General features: G+C 41.1%; 1 protein-coding gene across 1 annotated transcript; it reads left to right on the forward strand.

Annotated features, from left to right (window-relative positions):
• Positions 1-244: 244 nt before the first annotated feature.
• mydgf (myeloid-derived growth factor) lies at positions 245-8,548 on the forward strand. The gene is made up of 6 exons (XM_053322086.1): positions 245-470; positions 2,004-2,054; positions 2,154-2,215; positions 2,500-2,581; positions 5,188-5,260; positions 6,903-8,548. The coding sequence occupies exons 1-6, from the start codon at positions 315-317 to the stop codon at positions 6,980-6,982; spliced, it is 504 nt and encodes a 167-aa protein (XP_053178061.1). The 5' UTR covers positions 245-314; the 3' UTR covers positions 6,983-8,548.
• The last annotated feature ends 12,716 nt before the right edge of the window (positions 8,549-21,264 follow it).

Raw genomic sequence — 21,264 nt, forward strand, 5'->3', positions numbered from 1 at the left:
CGAGATTTAAAAGGAAGTCCTAACTTGAACCCATATCACATTTCAAGTGATAATTTTAACCCAAACTATTATTTTTTTCCAAACCAAGTAATTTCTTTGAGCCTAATCTCAACCAGGCTTCAAACTCAGGACCGTCACATCATAAAACAACGACACAATAATATTTTGAAGTGGTTCTTGAGGGTTTCGCTGATCTAGGGTTACCATTTTGGTTTGGTTTGTGATGTCCTGATGTGACGCGTAGTGTGACGACACTGACCATCGACGGGATAGCAGGTAACCCGGGGTGACCAAAATCCAAGGAAGAAGAAGCGATGGAGAGCCCAAAAACCTGTGGTGTTGTGAGTTTATCAGCTCTGTTGGTGCTGGTCTCATTGTGTGTCCCGGTCAGCGCGTCTCCTGACCGGACCAAGACGGTGGAGTTCAACGTGAAACCGGGAGGAGTGGTGCACACGTTCAGCCAGGAGATGGTAAGTGACTGTATTTAGGTGTTATCTATTATTTCACATAGTCTGCTTTCATTTGCAAACACACCCGGACACATAACAGCATAGCACACATTTAAACCTTTGCATGAGTTTGTGAATGTTTGTGAAGGCTAATTCACACCTTTACTCCTGATTAATCGATAGTTACACTAAGTAAACAGACGAGAAGCTTCACTGTGTTTAAACGACACGTCTCATTCATTAATTGGTGTTAAATGAAACGTATTTACTAAAACAAAATAAGTTAAAAAAAGAAGAAAAGAAAAACTACATACCACTGCAGTCCGTGCGTGATGACGACACAGCCTCTGAGCGGCTGCCACGTCGTTGTACGTCGCTGCCACAACTGCACCTCTGATTGGCTGAGAGGAGAACTGGTTTGTTAAACTGGTTTATATCGTTTAAAAATGTAGTTACTGTACATCTCATGTTTATACATAAAGATTGCAACTAAACAATGTATTAATATCTTTCATACCATCAGCCACCAGACTGTGTAACAGCACAGCTCCCAGCACCTCCCTGTAAAAAGACTGATGCTGTCCTTACGATGTACTGTAAAACCCAGGAACATTGCACACATGTATATAATATCCGGAAATTCTGCATATTACACATTCATATATACATTTTATGTCTTATTTTTTTTATTTTATCACTTTTACCCTTGTGGTGCTACTTTTTCCCCACTGTACTACTGTGTTAATTTGAACTTCTCCCAAGGCAGATACATAAAGATACATCTTATCTCTCTCTCTCATCTCAACCATCACAATAGTTTTACACAATAGACATTTTGACGTGTCATAGCAGAAATCAAACAGGTTAAGTTGACAGCTCAGAAGTATTTAAATAACCCAACAAACCTGCTGTGTTTTACTAGGTTGAGCCAACACCAAAGCCCTTGAGCTGGCACACTTTCATGATATGCAGCCATTAATAAAAGTCAATAACACTATTTGTTACACCTGTGCTTTTTTATGTTTGAAAAAAGGACTGTGTAATAGAACACAAAGTGATGTCCACTACATGTAAATAATTTGAAATACAGACAATTCTCTTTATAAAACACTGAAATGTTTGTCAATGAAATGATAAGCATCCCCACAGCACACATGTTCAGATCATCTGTACACATAAAACTAACAGAAGTAGTATGTGAAGAATGAAAAAAGAGAAAAGTCCTGCCTACTTTCTCACCTCCACATGCATGACAAATCTATGTATAAGGAGGCGTTATTGTCAGATTGTCTGTTAGATGCAGTCGACCTATACTGCCTTCAAAAAAAGAGTCTTGTAGACGTGTTTGATGAGCTTCTCATTTGAGGCATACTGATTCTTTTAAATAGAAAATAGCTCAAAAGCATTTCTCCTTCATCCCCTGAAACATAATCAGAATACAAACACACATGATTAATGGAAATTGTTGATTAAATAGTTTGGAAAAGGGAATCAGTTGTGAAATCTTTTTCTTTGTAGCTCTGATTAAAACTAAACACATTATTATTACTACAGAAGGAGTATGAATGCTCGTTCACGTACGCCTCACAAGGAGGAACCAATGAGGTGAGTCTGTCTATTTCTCTCCAGCATCACGTTATTGACATTTAATCACAGAAAGTTTTTATATGTGATTAAATGTTCTTCTATTTTTCTGCCAAACAGCAATGGCTGATGAGTGTGGGTCTGAGTGATGACGACAGACTGTTTTCGTGCTCTGTGTGGAGGTGAGGTTACCACACACACACACACACACACACACACACACACACACAGTCAGAGACTACACAGTCTCGACATCAGCTCGTTGACCCTGACGACCAGCGTGTCATCAGTGACAATCTGTCCCGTCTGTCTCTGTTTACACTGACTCACTCAGTGATTTTACTTCATCGTGACAGAAACAAGAGGAGAAATAAAACAATTCTAGCATTATGGTTTTCTGTCTGACTTTGTATGAATGCAAATGACTTAATGTTGATAATAAATGTTTCTTTTTCATTCTCGCCAGGCCTCAGGGAAAATCCTACCTGTTTTTCACTCAGTTCAAAGCAGAACTGAAGGGAACCAAAATTGAATATGCCAATGCATATGTAAGTATAAAAGAAACACTGGTTGTCTACTTTTGTAGCTGTCGGGTTTTATATAACACCACCAGCCAATGCAGCACAGAATTCTTAAACTCTTGTATTAAGGTAACATCTTAGAGCTCGTGTGAGATTAAAAGGCAGCACTGTTGCTGTTTCGATATTATCCAGATATATAAAAAATGAAATTAATTAGATTTGTTCTGAACAATGGACATTCCAGGTCCTCAGTGCTGTAATTCATAAGTTAAATTGCACCACAACCTGCAGACTGTAGTTATAATACTGCAGGTGCAAAACATGACAAAGCTTTTTCCTCAATTTTAGCTCCTCAGCTTTTCTCCTGCTGTGTGATTAGTTGGAGTTGAACTTATGTTGGACAGCAGAGAGCTCAGAGGACATTACTGCCTAACAAAGACAAACTATAATGAGAGCGTTTCCTTGATATTACCTGGGATGTTTCAGGCACCCCGTCAGTGTTGAGATTAAAGCTTGTCCTGTGCCCAAAAATCATTTTAGAGCTTAGAAATTACAGAGTCTGCACAAATGTCAGAAATTCAAGGCAAAAACACAGTTGATGAACATTTTTGCATTTCCTGCAAATAATAAATCATTCACCTATGCACCAGAAAAAACAGCAGTACTTAGTCAGCCTCAGGATTTTTCTGTGCTACAGTTTCTTACTTTTTCCTCTCTAAAACGTCTGGAAACCTCTGCTTCTGAAACAGCAAATAAAAAAAAAAAATAGTTTTACATGTAATGACACAAATAACACATATGAATATCTGTATAAAATGTAGAGCTGCAACGAATCTGCAACTATTTTGATATTCAAATAATCATTTTGGTCCTTTTTTAAACACAAATGCAGAAAAGACTAAAACAGTCTTTCTCAAATTTTAAGTTTTGCTGCTTTGTGTCATACAGTAAGCTGACAGTAAACTGAATATCTTTGGATTTTAGACTGTTGATCATTTTAATACATTTCCTTGAGCTATGGGAAATTATAATGCATATTTTTTGCTATTAAATAATGAATCCAGAAAAATAATTGGCAGATTAATCATCAACAAAAATAATTGTCATTGCAGCCCTAATAGAACATCTTAGAGTACAGCTGGTTGCTTTTCTGTATTTTATTTATTGGTCAACAAATGACACAAAATGGCCAAAACCAAAACTAACAAATATTGCTTGTGTAGCCAAAACCTGATAAAGCTTATTCCTCAAACTATTAAAATCACATCAATGAGCCACACCGCTGCAATGGATGACATGTTCCTTTATCACAATGAAGCGGAACACTGCAGTTTATTCTTGAGTCGATCCCACATCCACTTTCCTGCTGCTGGAAATTCACAACAAATCAGTGGGTGAAAATGAACAACCCCCAACAAATACACTATTTACTACCATTTGAGTGACATTTGCTAACAACTACAAGTTCCCCTTTTAGGACATTTCTGAGCCTTTTTCTAAAACAAACAAATGGAATGTATTAAGAGACAGACTCAGGTATTGTAGGTTTTAGGTCTTTTATTTTTTATTATATTTGTTTACAGTAAGAAAAATAAAGAATATTTCCGGCCTATCCTTTTTAAAATGTTATGATTCACAAAAAGAATCAGGAGTCACCAAATCCACATAGACAGCATTTTCTCCTTTCTGTCTCATGAAGTAGAAATGTCAGAAATACTGATATCTGTTGAAATGACGCTACAATGAACCTTTTCCCTGGTTTCATGAACTGGTTATACTAAGCTCATGGCCAATAACACTGCCTAAGGATTTTGTTGGGGTTTAATCAAATAATTTTGATGAGATTTTCTGTAGGCCTTCGTTAGCTTTCAGAGGTCTTTCTAAATACATCCTCAACAGTGCAGAATGTGCCTGACCATGCAGTCCTGAGTAGAACTGCATAAAGCATGTAATCACTTGCACTTTGCTGTCTACGTCCCCTTCACTCATACTCATGTCTCCATGGAAACCCATAATTTGCTCCACATGCCCCTGTACATTTTTAGATCCATGACTGATGGTTTGAGCTACTCTACATCTCGGCTTGTACAATCTTTGACAAACTAACCGAAGCAGAGAAAAAGAGTTACACAGAAACTTTATTTTGTTCTGGAAGTCAAACTCCGAATCCTGTCTCTGCGAGAGGAAGGTTAATGTCTGGGCTCTTTTCTGAGCTCAGTCACTTAGCGGAGGTCCGCCGTGTCTGATGTGGTCGTCGGTGAAGTGAAGCACACCTTGACACGCCTCCTTCCCCCAGCAAGGACAGTCCTGACACGCTGTCATTAGTGAGAGCACATGTTTCCTCCTCCTGCTCTGGCTCCGTGCCCTGCAAGCAGAAGACAAACACACAGAAAATAACTTCACTAAATGACGAGACAAAAATAACCTCACACACACACACACACACACAAACAAACAAACACTCCTGCCACCCCCACACAACATCTCCTTGACCTTGTTGTCACACCCTCCTACTTCTCCAACTTCCAATTTCATCAGCTCTCATCCTGTTTTGTTTATTTTTTTCCTTGTTTTTTCCCTGTCTTCCTCCCTGTCCTCTTCCTCTTCATCACTTGTTTTGTATATGTCTCCAGTCAGCGACGGCGGCGGCAGGGCAGAGTGACGTGCCTTTGAAGCCGGAGGAATTTACCGTAGGAGACTCAACAGGTGAGAAATTGATTGAATTTCCTAGTGTTCAATCAACTCCCTCTGCTTGTCATGTCAATCTCTTGCTCTCGCTCTCTGTCGCTACCTCCCTCCATCATGTTGCGAGCTCCCCGCTGATTTCCCTCTAAAGCATACGCTCCAGCTGTGAGTGGGATGCCATTCGTCCCTGTAGCATTATTTGTTGTTATTCAGTTTTCTACTCAAATCCCTGCCGTGGCTTCAGTTCCGGACTGTGATTAGCAGGATTTGACAAGAAGCACTGAAAAGCAATTTACTGTAACTGCCATTTTCAGAAGACTAGGCGCCACAGTACAGACGTGTACAGACTCCAAAACCCAGAGACTATCACATACTTAAGGATAATCCCATCTATGGGAGACATCTGGAAAACACTTGCACTCATGACTTCTAGAGATAGATTCCATAACTACAGAAGGTTAATTACTTTTTAAATTTTAGGTAAATCAATGAGCTTGCTTGTAACTCACTCACAAACGTGCATGTTCACATTAAGCAGGTTGCAGAGCCTTTCGATCAATGTCAGACCAGTTGTACCATGGATGTATTATAAGACCTGGATAGGGTGCCACTGCTCAGCCTTGCCGGTCGTTTTTCCCAGTGGTTGCTTGTGGTATTGCAGTGAAAAATCCCCCTGCGACCCGCAGAGAAGTATGTAAAGCTTGGGATGCCTCGAACTGCAAACAAGGTCAATTATGATGTTTTCTATTAAATATTTATTATGTGTATATTCACTGGGCCGCACAACGCAGAGGCAAACCCAAAAACTAGAAGCTGTTTTTGACATTTGTGACAGCTGAGCAACTCTTATGCGACTGAGTGGACACCATTTTGTATCCAGTTCTTATTATACATCAGGAAAGTCATGGAGGGATACTAGGGTGGCTAGATACCAGGGGTGACTAGATATATGACACCCTAAAAAAGATATTTGCTCAGTTTCTTGTTATAACAAGAACACCATCCTTTTCACGTTATTACAAGATTTTTGTCACATTTTTAAAAGATAGCTTCGTATTATAATGACATACTCTCATACTTTATCAAGAGAAAAAACATTTTTTCTACTAATAAACATCAAATATTTCAATTATTAAAATCTCAGTCTATAATTCAAGTATTTAGTCAGCATAAATACAGAGCTAATTTTCTTTTCTTTTGTTCTTTTTTCCTTTGACCCAGCTTTTTCTTTTTTTCAGACAAATAAATGTGGTAAAGTAATTATCAGAATTCAGCAGAAAAAATGCTTCAGTTAACAAAATGATTACACACTTCAGTTTTAATATGTAAAATACCAAAGTTCAACCACATGCAGCAGCTTCAAAAAGATAAATAACCTGCAGTCGTAGCACTGATTGCCTGCAGGTGGCACAAGTGTTGAAAGTGCAGCAGCTGCGACTGTGTTTACCTGTAGATGGAGCTCAACTCTGTCTGCACCTGTAATCATCTGCTGTGGTTAATTTAGTTGCCAATGAGCCGTGCAGGTTTGACTGGAACTGCAGGTCTGAAACTGCTGCTTCTGATGATGATGATGATGCTGGCTGGTTTCAATGACTGTGTGTATCTTTGTTTTGGTTTTTAACGTTGACTCTGACTCTAATTTCCTCTCCCCTCTGACCTCTAGTGACGCACACAAGTGGAAAGTTCAACGCTCAACTCTCGAAACTGACCGCGATCGGACGGACACGACATGACGAGCTGTAATCAGTCGGGAGTCTGGCTTGGTTTTTGGTCATGTTTTTGACCAATTGGAGTACTTGAAGAAGCTCTGAGTTGGGTCTCTGTGTCACAGCTCAATGAAGGATAGATTTGAGTTCCTCCTGAGTGACAACCAAAAATTGAAGTTGGATGGTGATGATACTGTCTTAGGAACACTTTGTACTAATTACCTGGTTTGTTCTTACCACAGTGGATTTTCATCTTCATAAATACTCCCACTGTAAATTCTGCCATAAGAGAAAGTGCTCCGATACCATAGCTGTTTCTGAGGTTATAAGATTTAGATAGACTAAATCTGTTTTGATCCACTGGGGATAGAGTGAATGTATATAGAGGATTGGTGACTGGGGGCTTGTAGAGTAAAGATAACCTGTTTAGAGTAGAGAGGGATTTATCCATCATGTGTAATCCCCAATATCATCATACACACGCAAACAATTACATTTTCCTCAATCTCTCACCCTGTTCTGAGCCGCTGTTGAGAAGAAAACCACTTTCTGTCTCTCTCTTCATCTTTCTATTTATCTTCATCTGTTTATGATAACTGTAAGCAGTGCCCTAAATCACCAATCAGTACTACTTGTGATATGTTTTTGTTATGTTTGTGTTTTTGGCCAGAAGGGATACTTAGTAATAAAGCAGTTAGCAGCTTCATAACATCATATTAACAGAAAGGTATACAAATGACTGTATTTTTGCATTTTTTTGATAAATCTTAAATAATGTTAGTGTGCATGCATAGTGAAAAACCCTAAGGTCTGAAAATATGACTAAATAATGAGAATAAATGTTTTAAATTAAATGAAAATGACCTAAATTGTGATAATTAGACACAAGTAGCAGGCGGTGCAGGAATCCCTAATTTTGAATATTCTCCTCTCTAATTCTAAAGTATTTCAATGACTGCACACTAACATTGTTTGAGCTTAAACCCAAAAATGCTAAAATCAAGAGTGTACACACATTCGACTGGTAGAGATGCCATCACATATTCCTGAGCCCCTCTTGCACCCTTTACTTTCATCTTTCAGTGCCACGTGTGGATCAGCGAGGATCTTGTGCAGGTTTCTGATGTACATCATTATAACGCGTCTCCCCGCTGTCTCTGCTCTCTTATGTAGCGGGTAGGATTGCCTTTATCTTCCTGACATTGATCCAACCCTCTTAGATCCGCACAAGTGTCCACGGGACGAGTTCTGGGGGATTGATTTCAGATTTGAGGATTTTGCTGATTTGCTTCTGCGGTCGGATTAACTCGTGAGACTCGTACCTTGTTTGGTCTGGGTTTGGTTTCTCTCATCTGTCTAGAGGTGATCGTCATGGCTCGAGGAAATGGCTCAGCAGGGACGTCTGTGTCCCTTTTGTCACCGACGAAACTCCCTCTGGGGCCACAATAGGAAATGGCCACATTCAGATGCTGATCCAGAATAGAAAAAAACACACACACAAGATGTTACTTATTTTGTTTTTCTACTTTCTTAATTGTTCTGATTCATGATGACACGCGATGGATGTTTCAATAAAGACACATTGTCAGTGCTCTGGAGATAACTCAATGTTTTTGTCTTGTTATGTCAGTCATAATCTGATTGAACCTCCCACAGCCTTGTTAAAAGGGTAAACATGAAAAGTAAGGAGAAATTCGAGTGCCAGCAAAGAAGCATTAAATATTCTGAGCAGCCAAGCCACGGTAAACATGGCGGAAAGCATTTTCGTGCCCCTGTCATATCCATCCAAAATAACAGCAGCAATTTTACTATCAGCTCTAACGTATTCTTAATATGAACTCAGTTTTTATGCAGCATGCAAAAAAAGAGTTTCCCAGCATACAAATGAGACCTCATATGAAACTTATATATTAAAATAGGCATTTAGAAGAAAATGCATTCTATAAGCGTGCTCCATTAACATATATTGTCCTTGGATAAATGTTTCCATGAGATAAAGAGTTTCTATTGTTTCTCCCTAATTTCTGGGGGGAAAAGGCTTTGCAGGGAGGATCGACTAAATCCAGCAGCACATATGGGAATGTATAGGGCTTTGATCTTTGTTGGCTTATAGAGATATAGAGTCGGGGGGGATTTATTCATTTTATGTTAAGCCAAGAGAAAATCTGTAATCTTGATTGTCCTCAACTTGGCATCAGTTGGTTGAATTTTATGATAGAGTAACTGCATGTTTTATAGCAACCACACACTTTACCAGTGCTTGAATGTGAAATATGGCCATGAAACATCAGAATTTCATGTAGACACTCAGTTGTGTTGTAGCACTTTGGCAGAGCAGCGTTTCAACAATAACATCATGGCAAGCTGTGCCAAAAAGCTTCCACAGAGTCTCCTCCTTGTAATTAAAGCATTTTCTAGCAAAGCTGCAACTATTACAAACTGTGATTCCCAGGTTTGTGGCCTCATGGGGGAAAAAAAGAATTGACAGTTTTTTCCTCAAGATGGTTATTCCATTGAGTGATGAGTCTCTGTAGTACAATATCTCTTTATTCAGCGCCAGTTCACTCTGTCTCTGAGACTCAGCGCTACCTCTGTGCAAACACATCACTACTGTTTACCATCTGGAACCAGTAGAGATGATTACTTTCCATTTTAAAACTACACCACGAGCATCAGGAAAATATATACACGTGATGCTGCCAAACACTGGCTTAGATTAAGATTGCGTGCATTACATAAAAAGCCTTGATCAGAAACACTTTTAGTCACATTAGCGTTGTAGCAGGGGCGCCATTATTTGTTGGTTGGTACAGACTGAAACATCTCAACTATCATCCGATGAATTAGGAGGGTAGAGATGGAGAAGAGATTAATATGTAAAGGTTATGGGGGCAAAACATATCTGACTGTCCTATGATACTGTATTCACGTCACACTTCAAAGAAATATATATTTTTAACTGTCTGATGGATCATGAGGAAATTTTGCACACACATTTATGATCCCAAGATGATGAATCCCACCGACTGTGGTGACATCAGCAGCCAGCTGGTTATATCTGTGGTTTTGAGTGAAGTCTTGACAACTATTTGATGGATTGTACCATGAAAGTTGGTACAGAAATTCATGTTCACGGAAGGAGGAATTATACACACTAAAACTCACTGGGTCAAACTTAACCCAGTTTGGGTTTAGCACCAACATAAAACTGGGTTACATTTACCCAGAAATTGATGAAGGGGTTGTTTTGACCCAGTTGTAGTGTTATTTTTTTAATTTACTCTTGGGTTATTTACCAAAACTAAATAATCTGCTCTCCTTAAATTAACATGTCTTGTTTTACATTTGATTTTTAATCAATCAATCAATTCTTAATAACTTGTGTGTCTTTTGAATGTCAACGATACAATACATTTGTGACAGTTTTTAAGCTAATGTTTATTTTGTGTACTGGGTCAAAAAAATAGATTGCCTCATGATATTTGCTGTGTAATAATTCAAATATCCTCTGACTTTTTCTTGAATGAATTTATCCAATACTTTGGTTGACAACCAAATACCTGCAACACCAAAGACATTACCCATCAACCTTAGTTCTACTTTGTGCTGACTAGCAAATGTTTGCATGTTATATAACACCTTAAACGTGGGTGGTAATCATAGTAAACAAAATAGTTAAACATCAGCATGTTGACATTGTCGTTATAAGTATTTTAGCATGCTGACGCTAACATTCACCTCTGTACCTCACAGCCACACAGAGCATGGCTGTACTCTTTTATTTAAGCAGAACACTGCAATATTCTGTTTTTCTTATGTCAATAAATCCCACAAAAGTACCAACAAGTATTTTCTGTGAATTCAAACCCTGAAATCTTAGTCTTCTGTGTTATTGACTTCCATTAATTAATATTTTATTCCCCAACAAATGCACAATATCCCCCTGTTTGAGTAATGTCTCAAAAAAAAAACTGTTTTTTCATCTGTAGAAAATTACTCCCATTTTAAAAAATGAAACTACAGTGGGAGCCATTTTTTAAAAGATTTCCGTCTTCAATAGGATCAATTGGGATTAAGTCTGAGCATCACAGACAAGTGGGAAAGTCAGAAAGTATTGAGAGACGGATCAACATGCTGTTGGTTTTGATCTTTTCATTTGATTTGTTGACAGTAAGAAAGACATGGAATAACACTGGCTTTATCCTTTAAGAAAGAGCCACATTAAGGCAATGAAATAAACTACAGTCACATTTCAGAGAGGACAACATCACATGAATGAGCCATCGATTTGCTCCGTCTGGCATTCCAGTGTCTGTTTTTCTCTCTTTACTCTCTCGCACACCTGCCCCCTGGTTTTCTCTCTTTGCATCTCCTGACATTTGGAGGGGAACAGATGGAGATTGTGGCCCGGTCATTCAAGCCAGAGGCAGCAAAGGAGATAGGGTTTTTGTAACACCAGGGGCCCAGTGAAGGGTACAACGAATGGCCAGCTGCCCCTTGTCTCCCCTGACGTGCACCCAGGTGTCAGGATGTTGACCCAGTCAGCACAGAGCAACTCGGCCTGTTCACTTCTTATCTGTTGAGGCCAGATAAGAGGTGTTCTCATATTATGAGACCTTTTCTGTCTCCAGATCCCTACAGATCTCCAGCCTCTCTTCCCCCCGCATGTGGTTTTCACACCGCTGAGCCAAAGCAGTGTGTGCTGCACTCGTTACACCATCATGACTCCTGACAGCACTTATCTCACTCAAACGATGCTGATACATGAGAGGGGATGTCTTTGGCTGCATAGATTGAAGTGCTCTAAAGTAATCAGGTCTTACTTTGTCTTGTCATCTTACAATAATTACAATTTCCTTCATATTTATGACTAATTAGGCCTCATCCTTTGCCCTTTAACGGAGCAATCTGTGGGAGTGAGAGGTGGCGTGCAAAGTGAGCATCTGTACACGGGCTCTTGTTACCAGAGCATTAACCTAGACAGATGTTATGATGCCCTATGTTCAGCATATGTATTCAAGAGATTTGAAGAGAAGGAGAGATGGAATATGATGTGAGCAGAGCCAAGCTGTTTCTCCTGACATACTCACCCCAAGTTGCGTCTCATGTCCTGTCACCTTGGAAACTTGGTCTCAGCTCAACTTGGCGAGCCTTAAATCACTCTCCGCTCTTGCAGACTCATGGCTGGTGCTGTGAATATGGCTCTGTTCAATCAGCCTCCCCCTCCTGCTGCGATCAGTCTCACACTGTGGTCGAGAGCAGTCTTCTTTTCTCAGGGTACGGAGGAGCTTTGCGGGGCTCCTTGACTTTCTTTGTGTTTTCAGAGCGCTTGTGGTGTGGGTATGGCGGAGGCTTGCGGCCTCTGCGACCCTGTACTGCTGGTGGTTTAGTTGAGGCTGCGGGAGTGGAGCACACCTGAACAGGCCCCGCTGAGGATGCTCGCCCCTCTCTGTCAATGTTGGACACAGTTTGAGTTTCTGAGTCGGTGGGTGGGCAGCTGGCAGACGGTGGCTGGGTCAGTGATGGAGAGAGCGGGCCAGCAGATGGGTGGTCGCTTTGTGGGGTCTGATAAGAACCGACTTTGGTCTCTATGATGACAGAAGGGCTAAGGGCAGGGGGTGGGTGAGGCTTTGAAGTAAGAGGGGAGGGAGGGGAGACAGGGCTGACCCTGATGGAGGGGCAGGGCCCAGGGGAGTGAAGCCGAGAACCAGGGCTGTTGGAGTGATGGAGGTTTACTGTTAGTGGCGAGAGACCAGGAGTGGGAGGCCGAACAGGGAGCCCTCTTTGGGGAGACAAAGTAAGGTCATGAGAGGTAAGGTTTTGGGGTTGAGGAGGGTTGCTGGTCTCATTAGTGGCGGTCAGACCACTGGTGAGCCAAAGAGTCTGAGTCCTCTCGTTCGAGTTTACCGGGCACATCTGTACATTCAGTGGAGATTGACTCCTGGTACGATGAGCTCTCCGAAGGGTGCCAGATGACTGTATGGTTCCTGGCTGATCTTCAGGCTCTGAGGGCCTCCGATGAGTGCTGCCCACTGTTGCGTCGCTAGAGCTGGAACCTGGACTGGAGATGCTGTCTCCTCCTCTAGTTTGCTGCTGCTGCTCCTCCTCATTAAGATCAATGTACGAGGTTAGATGGTCGATCTGCTGCACCACCTGGAAAATACACACAATGATGGATAAATACATACAATATGATGATGAATAAAAGACGTGATCAAGTTTACAAGGACAGTCAACATGTCACAAGCAACACTACTCAAGTGTGACTCACAAACTACAGGTGTGGAGTTTGAAAGACATGTGTTTAAAGATCTACTTAAATTTTGGCCAGAATTTTAGTTTGAAAGATTAAAAAATTACCAAAATTCTCAACAGAATGTGAATATATAACAGTTTTGATGTTATGTCAAAAGACATCTATGTATTGTGTTGAAAAGATATCTACTGGAGTTAGCATGCTAACCAGCAAGCCCCAGTCACCTGTCTCGTTATACCAATTTGTGATGACAGTAAGTCACTGTAGCGTCGAGTCTGTCATCAGTCAAACATGAGAGGATGAAGAAGTAGCGCTGCCCTGAGCGACCAGCAGCAATGGCAGAGATTTTGAGCCAAGCTGAAAGTTGCTCTAAGTTTCAGTATAGGACTGTTAATATGTCACTTTAAGTTTTAATATTTTTTCAGGTGAGAAAATAACCATTTAGATCCCCCAATATGTGGTCAGTTTATCCAAATAAACATACATTTGCACCTACAATGTCAGAGATCCTGCTGCTACAGCTGCTAGCCAGGTGATATGGTTGGTCAGCTGTATGATCTGATAAACTGGTTGCTTAATGTTGCTTTAAAAAAAAATCTTGACTCATACTAGGGACAAAATGTCTGCTGCTTTAAATTTGATTTATATTTAAAAATCTGTATCTTGTTAATCCACCAATTTAACATGCAATATTGAATCACTGGAGTACCCTTTAATGTAGGCAGAAATGTTAGATTATTGATTATTAATTAATATGCTAATTATTTTTGCAATAAACTGTTTGACAGGAGACAGTGAAAAATGTTGGTTACAAACCTCAGGGTTTTCTTTTTGTTTATTTTTTGTCTAACCAACAATCCAAAACCCAAAGATATTAAATTATGAATTATGTTAAACAGATAACCAGATAATGTTTGATATTTTTGCTTGATAAATTACTTAAATGATTACTTGATTATGAAACATTTAAAGTTACCAGTCAGTTGATTGTCTTATAAATAAATGAACTGAGTGCTTTAACAGTTTATTATTAATTTAAAGAGTTTTCTTCCAAGTTGAGACATTGTGCACTGTGAAAAGCTCAAGCAGAATAATTGAAAACAAAACACTGTAGACTTGATATAATGATGAAGATCTTACATTTAAAATGTGGCTAATTGTTTTCTCAAGTATTCATTTATAATTGGGTCATGTTCTCTCACCTGATGTATAGCTCTAATCTGTGTCTGAAAGTATGTCACACGTGCAACTACTTAGTACAAAAATGTCAACTTCAGCCTAGAATGGATGAGATTACTATTACAGGAAATGTGTACAAAAAATCTAGGTGGGTTTCACTTCCAGTAGACACTATATAATATATCATACACAGACATACACATATTGAAATGAGTGTAGTGCATGTAACGCATGAGTGTGTGCATAACATACAAATGCTTAGCACAAAGACACAGTGAGGTTGGTGGACACACACATACACACACACACACACTCACACACACACACACACACACACACACACACACACACACACACACACACACATATGATGGAGGCTGGAAAGATTGGAGAAAATTACACTGGGGAAAATGTTTGACCTATCTCTCCACCTGCTCTATGTGCGCAGATAAATCATTGGCCCCCTGTTGGAACAGATGAATTATTGGTTTGTTCTTTGTGTTCAACAACATCCTTGCTGATGTCAAAAGATTACCTGATTTTTTTTTGTTTTGTTGTGTTTGTTTTTTTTGCTGTAGCTTTTTGGGGCGAGGCATTTCATATGACTTTGAAGTACAGCGTGTACATGCACATCAAGTGACTCTGGGCAAATGCTGCTTGTTAATGTCAGAAATCAGAGGAGATAAAAGAGCTCAGGACCCCGGTTTTCTGCTGCTGCTCCCCAGAGTGTTTATTAAAAACAATGTTTTTTGACCCCTCAGGTCTTAATGTAGTGCTGATGAGTGTTTGCTATAGAGCTCAGTCGTTTCCTTGAACTTCTTCAGTTTCATGCTTCAGGTTCTGAGTCATGTGCAGTTTGTGCTGTTAAAATGCCTCAGCAAAGGATCTCCATCATATTCAAGTGTGAGATGTTTTTTCTCCTGCTGTCTGAGAAAGAAAGTCTTAAATGTTGCTGTAATATCTGTATAAAACGCTTTAAAGGATCACTCCAATACTGTTTCATAACAGTCACTGATTGTTAGATAAAACTGAGGGTTTGCTGCTCATGCAACAGAATGATAAAACAGGGCTTTGAAATAAATATGCAACCAAAGTCTTCTCTGGTGCCTTATCTTCCTTTGATCTGTCGTCTCTGTTGTTAAAATTCGGGATTTTTCTATCACAGTGTCTTGTCTGCCCCCCTCCTCTTTCCCCTCTTTTTGTGTAGCTTGTATGCTCTTTCATCAGTGTTATATTAACACTGTCACACAAAACCTCGCACAGCCCTCCCAACAATAACCCCCCCACCCAGCCAAGATGATGAGGTTACTACCTCAGGTTTAGCTCCCGACCACGTAGACGCAGATCAAATGCCAAGAGGCGAGATTTACGTGTCACTTTTACTGGATGAGGAATACGAGGAAGAGGTAGTGAAGACATAAATGGATTATGAAAAGCGTCGGACGCTATCCAGCAGTGCCTGGAGCAGCATCTGTCCATAAGGAGGGAGAGTGGAGGAAGAGATGAGAGAACAGAGAGGAGGCAAGACAGAAAAAGATGCAGAGGGGAAGGCGGCTGCTTTGCCTGATGTCACATAGCATCATCTCAGCAGCCTCTGAAAGCATCAGGCAAATGAGGCAGAACTATTGTGTCATTCACCTCTGTGAACATGCAGTTATGAATTCAGAATGAGTGCTGAATACTGTATGTTTAGAGACAGGCGATATTGGAGAGTTGGAGAAACAGTTTGCAGACTGTGGTGTATTCATGCAACCCTGCTGCTGACTTTTTAATGCATATTAAAATGTAAGTGTGCAAGCCCTGAAGGTTTTTAGAATGAGCACAAACATTTCCTGCGTGAGGAAAAAAATCACTGAGAGAGGATGCATTAACTTCTCTGAACCTATTTTGAGCTGATTTAATTTTCCTTTTTAGACATGGATAGAAATGTGAAGATTAGTGGGTGAAGAACTTGACCAAACATCAATCAGATACTAAACAGATTTTGTCTTATTGTTTCTAACTTATTACTTTTGTGAATTCTGCAAAATCAACAAAAATCTGTCTCTTTACCTCTTTCATTTCCTGGTGAACGTCCCTCAGTGCTGTAAGAACCTGTTCCAGGTTGTTCACCACACGTTTAATCTGGGTTCGAACCACCTTTCTGTTGCAGCCTGCTCCCTTCCTTTGAGACTCCCCTTCATTGTTTGTTTGTCTGTGCTGGACCCATGTCTGGTTCTGGCCCAGGACTGTGATGTGCTCTGAGCTTGGTCTGGGTTTCCTGGGGCCTCGTAGAGTTCTGGTACAGCCGAGGCCTCTCTGAGAAACCTCTGTGGAGAAGGTGACTCCATTAAGTGGGTCATTGAAACCCTCCACAGGTGGATCGCTCAGTGCTGTCAGGTCTCTCTGGCTCTGGGAGTTCCTGCTGATGTAGCTGAAGCTTGAATTGAAACTCTGCTGCCTCTCTTTTAATCCCTGAGTGTCTGAGCTCAGCCAGCTGGATGAATGGAGGTCTCTCCTGCGAATAGTATGGCTGGCATAGTTCCACACCTTCCCCTTCCTGTCCTCCATGCACGCCACAACAGGCACCTTACAGTTTGGCTCCTCAGCCAGCAGTGCAGGAACAGGAACTGGTGGGGGTCCCGTCAGTGGCCCATATTTCCTGACTGAGGTGCTAGTCGTATCATTCTGCGCATGAAGGAGGCTCGGGTGGCTGCCGTGATTCCTAACAAAGGTGTGGTTGTTCTGGGCAGAGCTGGAACTGTTGCCCAGACCCTGCGGCCCGTCCCCTGGGCTGATCTGCGTGTTGGGGTCTGGCTCCAGCTCTGGAGACTGGCTCCACCTGGCAGGACTGTCCTCCCTTTGCTTCCCCAGACTCCCTGGCAGGATGTGGTGCCCCCTCAGCACCACCGGCAGCATCTTTGCCATCCCCACGCCATTACACCGAAGCTCGCCTTTCTTTGCTCTGTCCTTGCCCTGAATGGAGAAGAACCCGATCCCCTTGGGTCTCTCCAGTGGGGTCAGGTTGTTGCGTGCCTCAGAGCTGGATTTGTATGGTCCATTGAGCCCCAGGTCACTGCTGTGGTGGGGCTTCAGACTATTGCGCAGCCACGGGATGAAGTGAGGGGCGTGAGGCTTGAAGCCTTTCTGCTCCCCAGGCGCTGGAGCCCTGCTGTCAGAGAACATGGTGATGGATGATGTCTAGCAGCCTCACAGAAATAAGAAGAAGCAGAAGAGGAAGAGGAGGACTCCTGAGACACAGAGAGCTTCCTCCTCTTTTTCCATGAATCTCCTCCTACCTTTGCCATTAACATGGACTGTTTCTACTCTATCTGTGGTTTCTTTTCCCCTTCCCTCTCCCTCTCCTACTCTGTTTCCAAAACTTTTATCTGCTTTTTCCCTCTCCGGCTCAGATCCCACCCGCCCACTCCCCCTTTTGCTGTGGAAGCCTGTTTCTGATTTTATCGCCCTGCCTTTTCTTTCCCCTCCGTTACTGCTTCTCCTCCCACTACTCTCGACATTGTGGCGCTCTTGAGCCCCTCACCCCCTCATTGGGCTGATGCTGAGGGCCTCTCTCTCCGTCTTCTCCCTCTGCCTGCCTGCGTCTCACTGGCTCAGTAGCAATAGAGGCTTCCTGTCTCTACATCTCTCTCTCTCTCTCTCTCTCTCTCTCTCTTTCTGTCTCTCTCTCCCCCCCGCACTGCGCTGCGCTGCCTCCTATCCTCGCTCTTTCTTCCTCCCACTCCCTCTCAGTGCTCTAACTCCCTTTCTCTATTTCCCTCTTCTCTCCCCATCTCTGTCTCTTTTCTCTGTTACTCTCCGATCACATCTGAGAAACCCCTTATCATCCTCTGTTATTGCAACTCTGTCTTACTCTCCTCTCTTTTCCTCTCCTCTCTGTCACTCTCTTTCTCCCTCTGAAACCCAGGAGGGAGAGCAGCTGAACTTCAATCAAGCCAGTGTTATTAATCCCCCGTTAGCCAATGTATACCCACGTGATTCCCTCTGCCTCCATTCTCATCTGATTACTCCCTTCCCCGGCTCAGCCCCCTACAATTAAATGCTGCTTAGGATACCAGAGGGGGTTTAAAGGAGGAGGGTAGGATGGCAGCAGGAAGGGATGGAGGATGAATGGTAGAGGGGCACATAATTGTGACCTAGTAGATCAGAGATCAGCATTCTGACAGAAACTATAAGCTGCCCAGCTGCAAACAACAGCCTGCCTGTGCCACAGCTCTCCCCAGCTTATTGTAACTGTCAGCAAATCGTGTCACGTTACATCCCAGTTGTTTTCTTGTTTTCTTTTCCGCAGTATATCCAACTTCCATTTGTTCCAATTATGCAGAGACAGCTGCTATTTTCGGGTTTCTCATTCAAATTCCAATTCCTGGCAGTCTGGATTAGATTTCTTGTGTCTGACAAGCCCAAAGATGCCTCCTAGGTGCCTTTTCACTCAGCTGCGGCTGGATGGGTCCCTCCCTCTCTGGCAGCATCCAAAATGAAAAGACAGCAGTATAGCCACACAAAAGCATTGACAGTTGGCTGTCACTCAGCAGAGAGACCCTCAAAGCATCTGTCATTCTGTTAGTCAGCATAGCAATCTATTCCTCTGGTAGTACCCTGTTAAAATATGACTTCATTCAGTGATTATACTATACAGGTATGTGGAGGGAAGAGAACATAGACACAGGCTATGTGTAATCTACAGACTAAGAAGATTCCTGTCTACATGTCGACTGCTGTCAGCCAGTAATGACCACAAGTCTGGATAAAAAAACGATAAAGAGTGAAAGTAATAGAGCTGGCACAGTTAATCCTTCCAAGCTTCTTTTTCTGCAGGGCATACTGGTGCATACACATCTGTACAAACAACTAAAGACTGTCTCTATGTGATGATGAGTTTGTGTTTAATGTAAAAATGTAACTGTGAATGCATGTTTGTGTGTGTATGAATGTGTCTGCATATTCAAGGTTGAAAAGGTTTTACATAACGTGAATTTGAAACTGAATTTTCCTTTGAAATAATGGTTAGTTAATCAAGTTCATTTGTGGTTGTTTGTTCATTGCTCAGTCTCACACAAAAGTAATTCAAAGTGCTCAAATGAAATGAAAATTAGAACAGAAACACACATAGACAAACATGAATTAAAGTTAACTAAAAGATGAGACTGTTTTATATCTTTATTGTGTTGATACAAGCCTGATTGTTAAATATGATTTCACTGAGCCACCGATAATGTTATTTTTTATTATTTACAGGACAAAGAATCCTTCCTTGAACATGTTTCTGATTGATTGATTGATTGATTGATTGATTGACTGACTGACTGACTGACTGACTGACTGACTGACTGACTGACTTTATTGTCTACCTCAGTGGAAATCTGTCTTTGGCTTCTCCCAAAGTGCAGCAGTAAAAGTACAGACACTACACCCACCACAACACATAATTAAAAACAAACAATACTGTGAATGGACAGGTGGCAGCAGGTATGTCATATAAATAACACCAGAGAGAAAATCTTATGAAATAACAAGTGCTCCCTGATGCAGTCATTTAGTGTTCAATGGCTATGTGGCACAGGGAATAAAAGACTACTTGTATGTTCCTGCTAGCTCTTGGGACTCTGAATCGACGGCCAGCTCAAACTCTGAGTGTAGTTGGTGTGAAGTATCTGCAGTTATTTGTTTAGCCTTTCTGTGGATTGCTGGCAAATATATTGAAAAGCTGTTTTTGTGACTTGTCAATCACTTTCCCTGCAATGTTAACAGTTTTGGACAGCTTATTCTCAACCTTCACACTCAAGTTGCTGTACCAAGCTGTTTTGTTAAATAATAAAATGTTTTCAACCAGGCTCCTGTAGCCATTTCTAGTATGTGTTGGTTAACACCATTGCTGATTGACTCTCTTAAAACTGCTCTCTGAGTTCTTATTAAAAGTTAGACTTTAACTTTTAATTATTGTTCCCAATTAGTTAAAATGTTTAACATCCTCTACAGGCTTATTAAGTGTGACAGAATGGATGTTACTTTCCCCACTTTTAAAAAAAAATTTGTATTATAAGTTGTTTTTGTTGTTTTGTTTTGGCCATATTCTTTTACAGTTTACTTGCTTGTGGTGCCCCAGTGAATAAAACAAGCTCACCCTGTTCATCACAACTTTCTAAAAATGATCATATTCTAAAAGAGTGTTTGCACAGTATTAAAAGCTAAAATCAAATAAAGGAACTCTAGCAAATTATTTTGATTGTTGTATGTGTTTAGGTATTTGGTCCATTATAGTGAGAGTCACATCCTCTGCCACCCTTTGCAATTTGTAAGCAAATGTAGGCGGTTGAGTTGATTACTGACAGAGGAGTTAGAATGGGTGCTGACTGAATGAGCACGACTGCTCTTAAATCTTTAATAGATGTTGCTCCAGAGACTTTAGGCACAGCTCTTATTGTGGATTTTTCTCCATGAGTTTGGAAAACAGTTAAGCAGAATCTGAAGCAGCTGAGCGATGACCCCTTTAAGCTGGTGCAAGCATACTTTAAGCACCTTTCCTCTTAGACCATCAGGCCCAGGGGCTTTGTTGGGTCTGATTTTTAGAGAGTCACGTAGCTATTTCTCTCTCAGATAGCTTAATAGGTTCATATATTACCAATCCGACTGCAGATAGCAGTGAAGTTTGTGTTAAGACCTGGAATTCATGTTTCTTAAAAGTATTCGTTTTCAGCCACCCACTTTTTGACGTCTATAAATAACATGGCAGTTAAACACACAATCATTTCTCATTTTAAAGTCAATGTGGAATAATAATAGCTGTCACAGTTGATGTCCATTTAAGCCTCTTGAGTCCATTTGCCTTTAGTCCGTCCATTGTATTATTATTATGAGCTGGCTATGTGTGTTAGTGATGGAAG

Source organism: Scomber japonicus, chromosome 7 (genome assembly GCF_027409825.1).
Source record: "Scomber japonicus isolate fScoJap1 chromosome 7, fScoJap1.pri, whole genome shotgun sequence".
NCBI classification, from domain to species: domain Eukaryota; kingdom Metazoa; phylum Chordata; class Actinopteri; order Scombriformes; family Scombridae; genus Scomber; species Scomber japonicus.

Bases quoted from the DNA above. Each gene is read 5' to 3' on its own strand.
- mydgf (XM_053322086.1), top strand. From the start codon at position 315: ATGGAGAGCCCAAAAACCTGTGGTGTTGTGAGTTTATCAGCTCTGTTG. The intron at 2,582-5,187 runs GTAAGTATAAAA...ATATGTCTCCAG, and splicing joins TTGAATATGCCAATGCATAT to TCAGCGACGGCGGCGGCAGG. The intron at 5,261-6,902 runs GTGAGAAATTGA...TCTGACCTCTAG, and splicing joins TACCGTAGGAGACTCAACAG to TGACGCACACAAGTGGAAAG.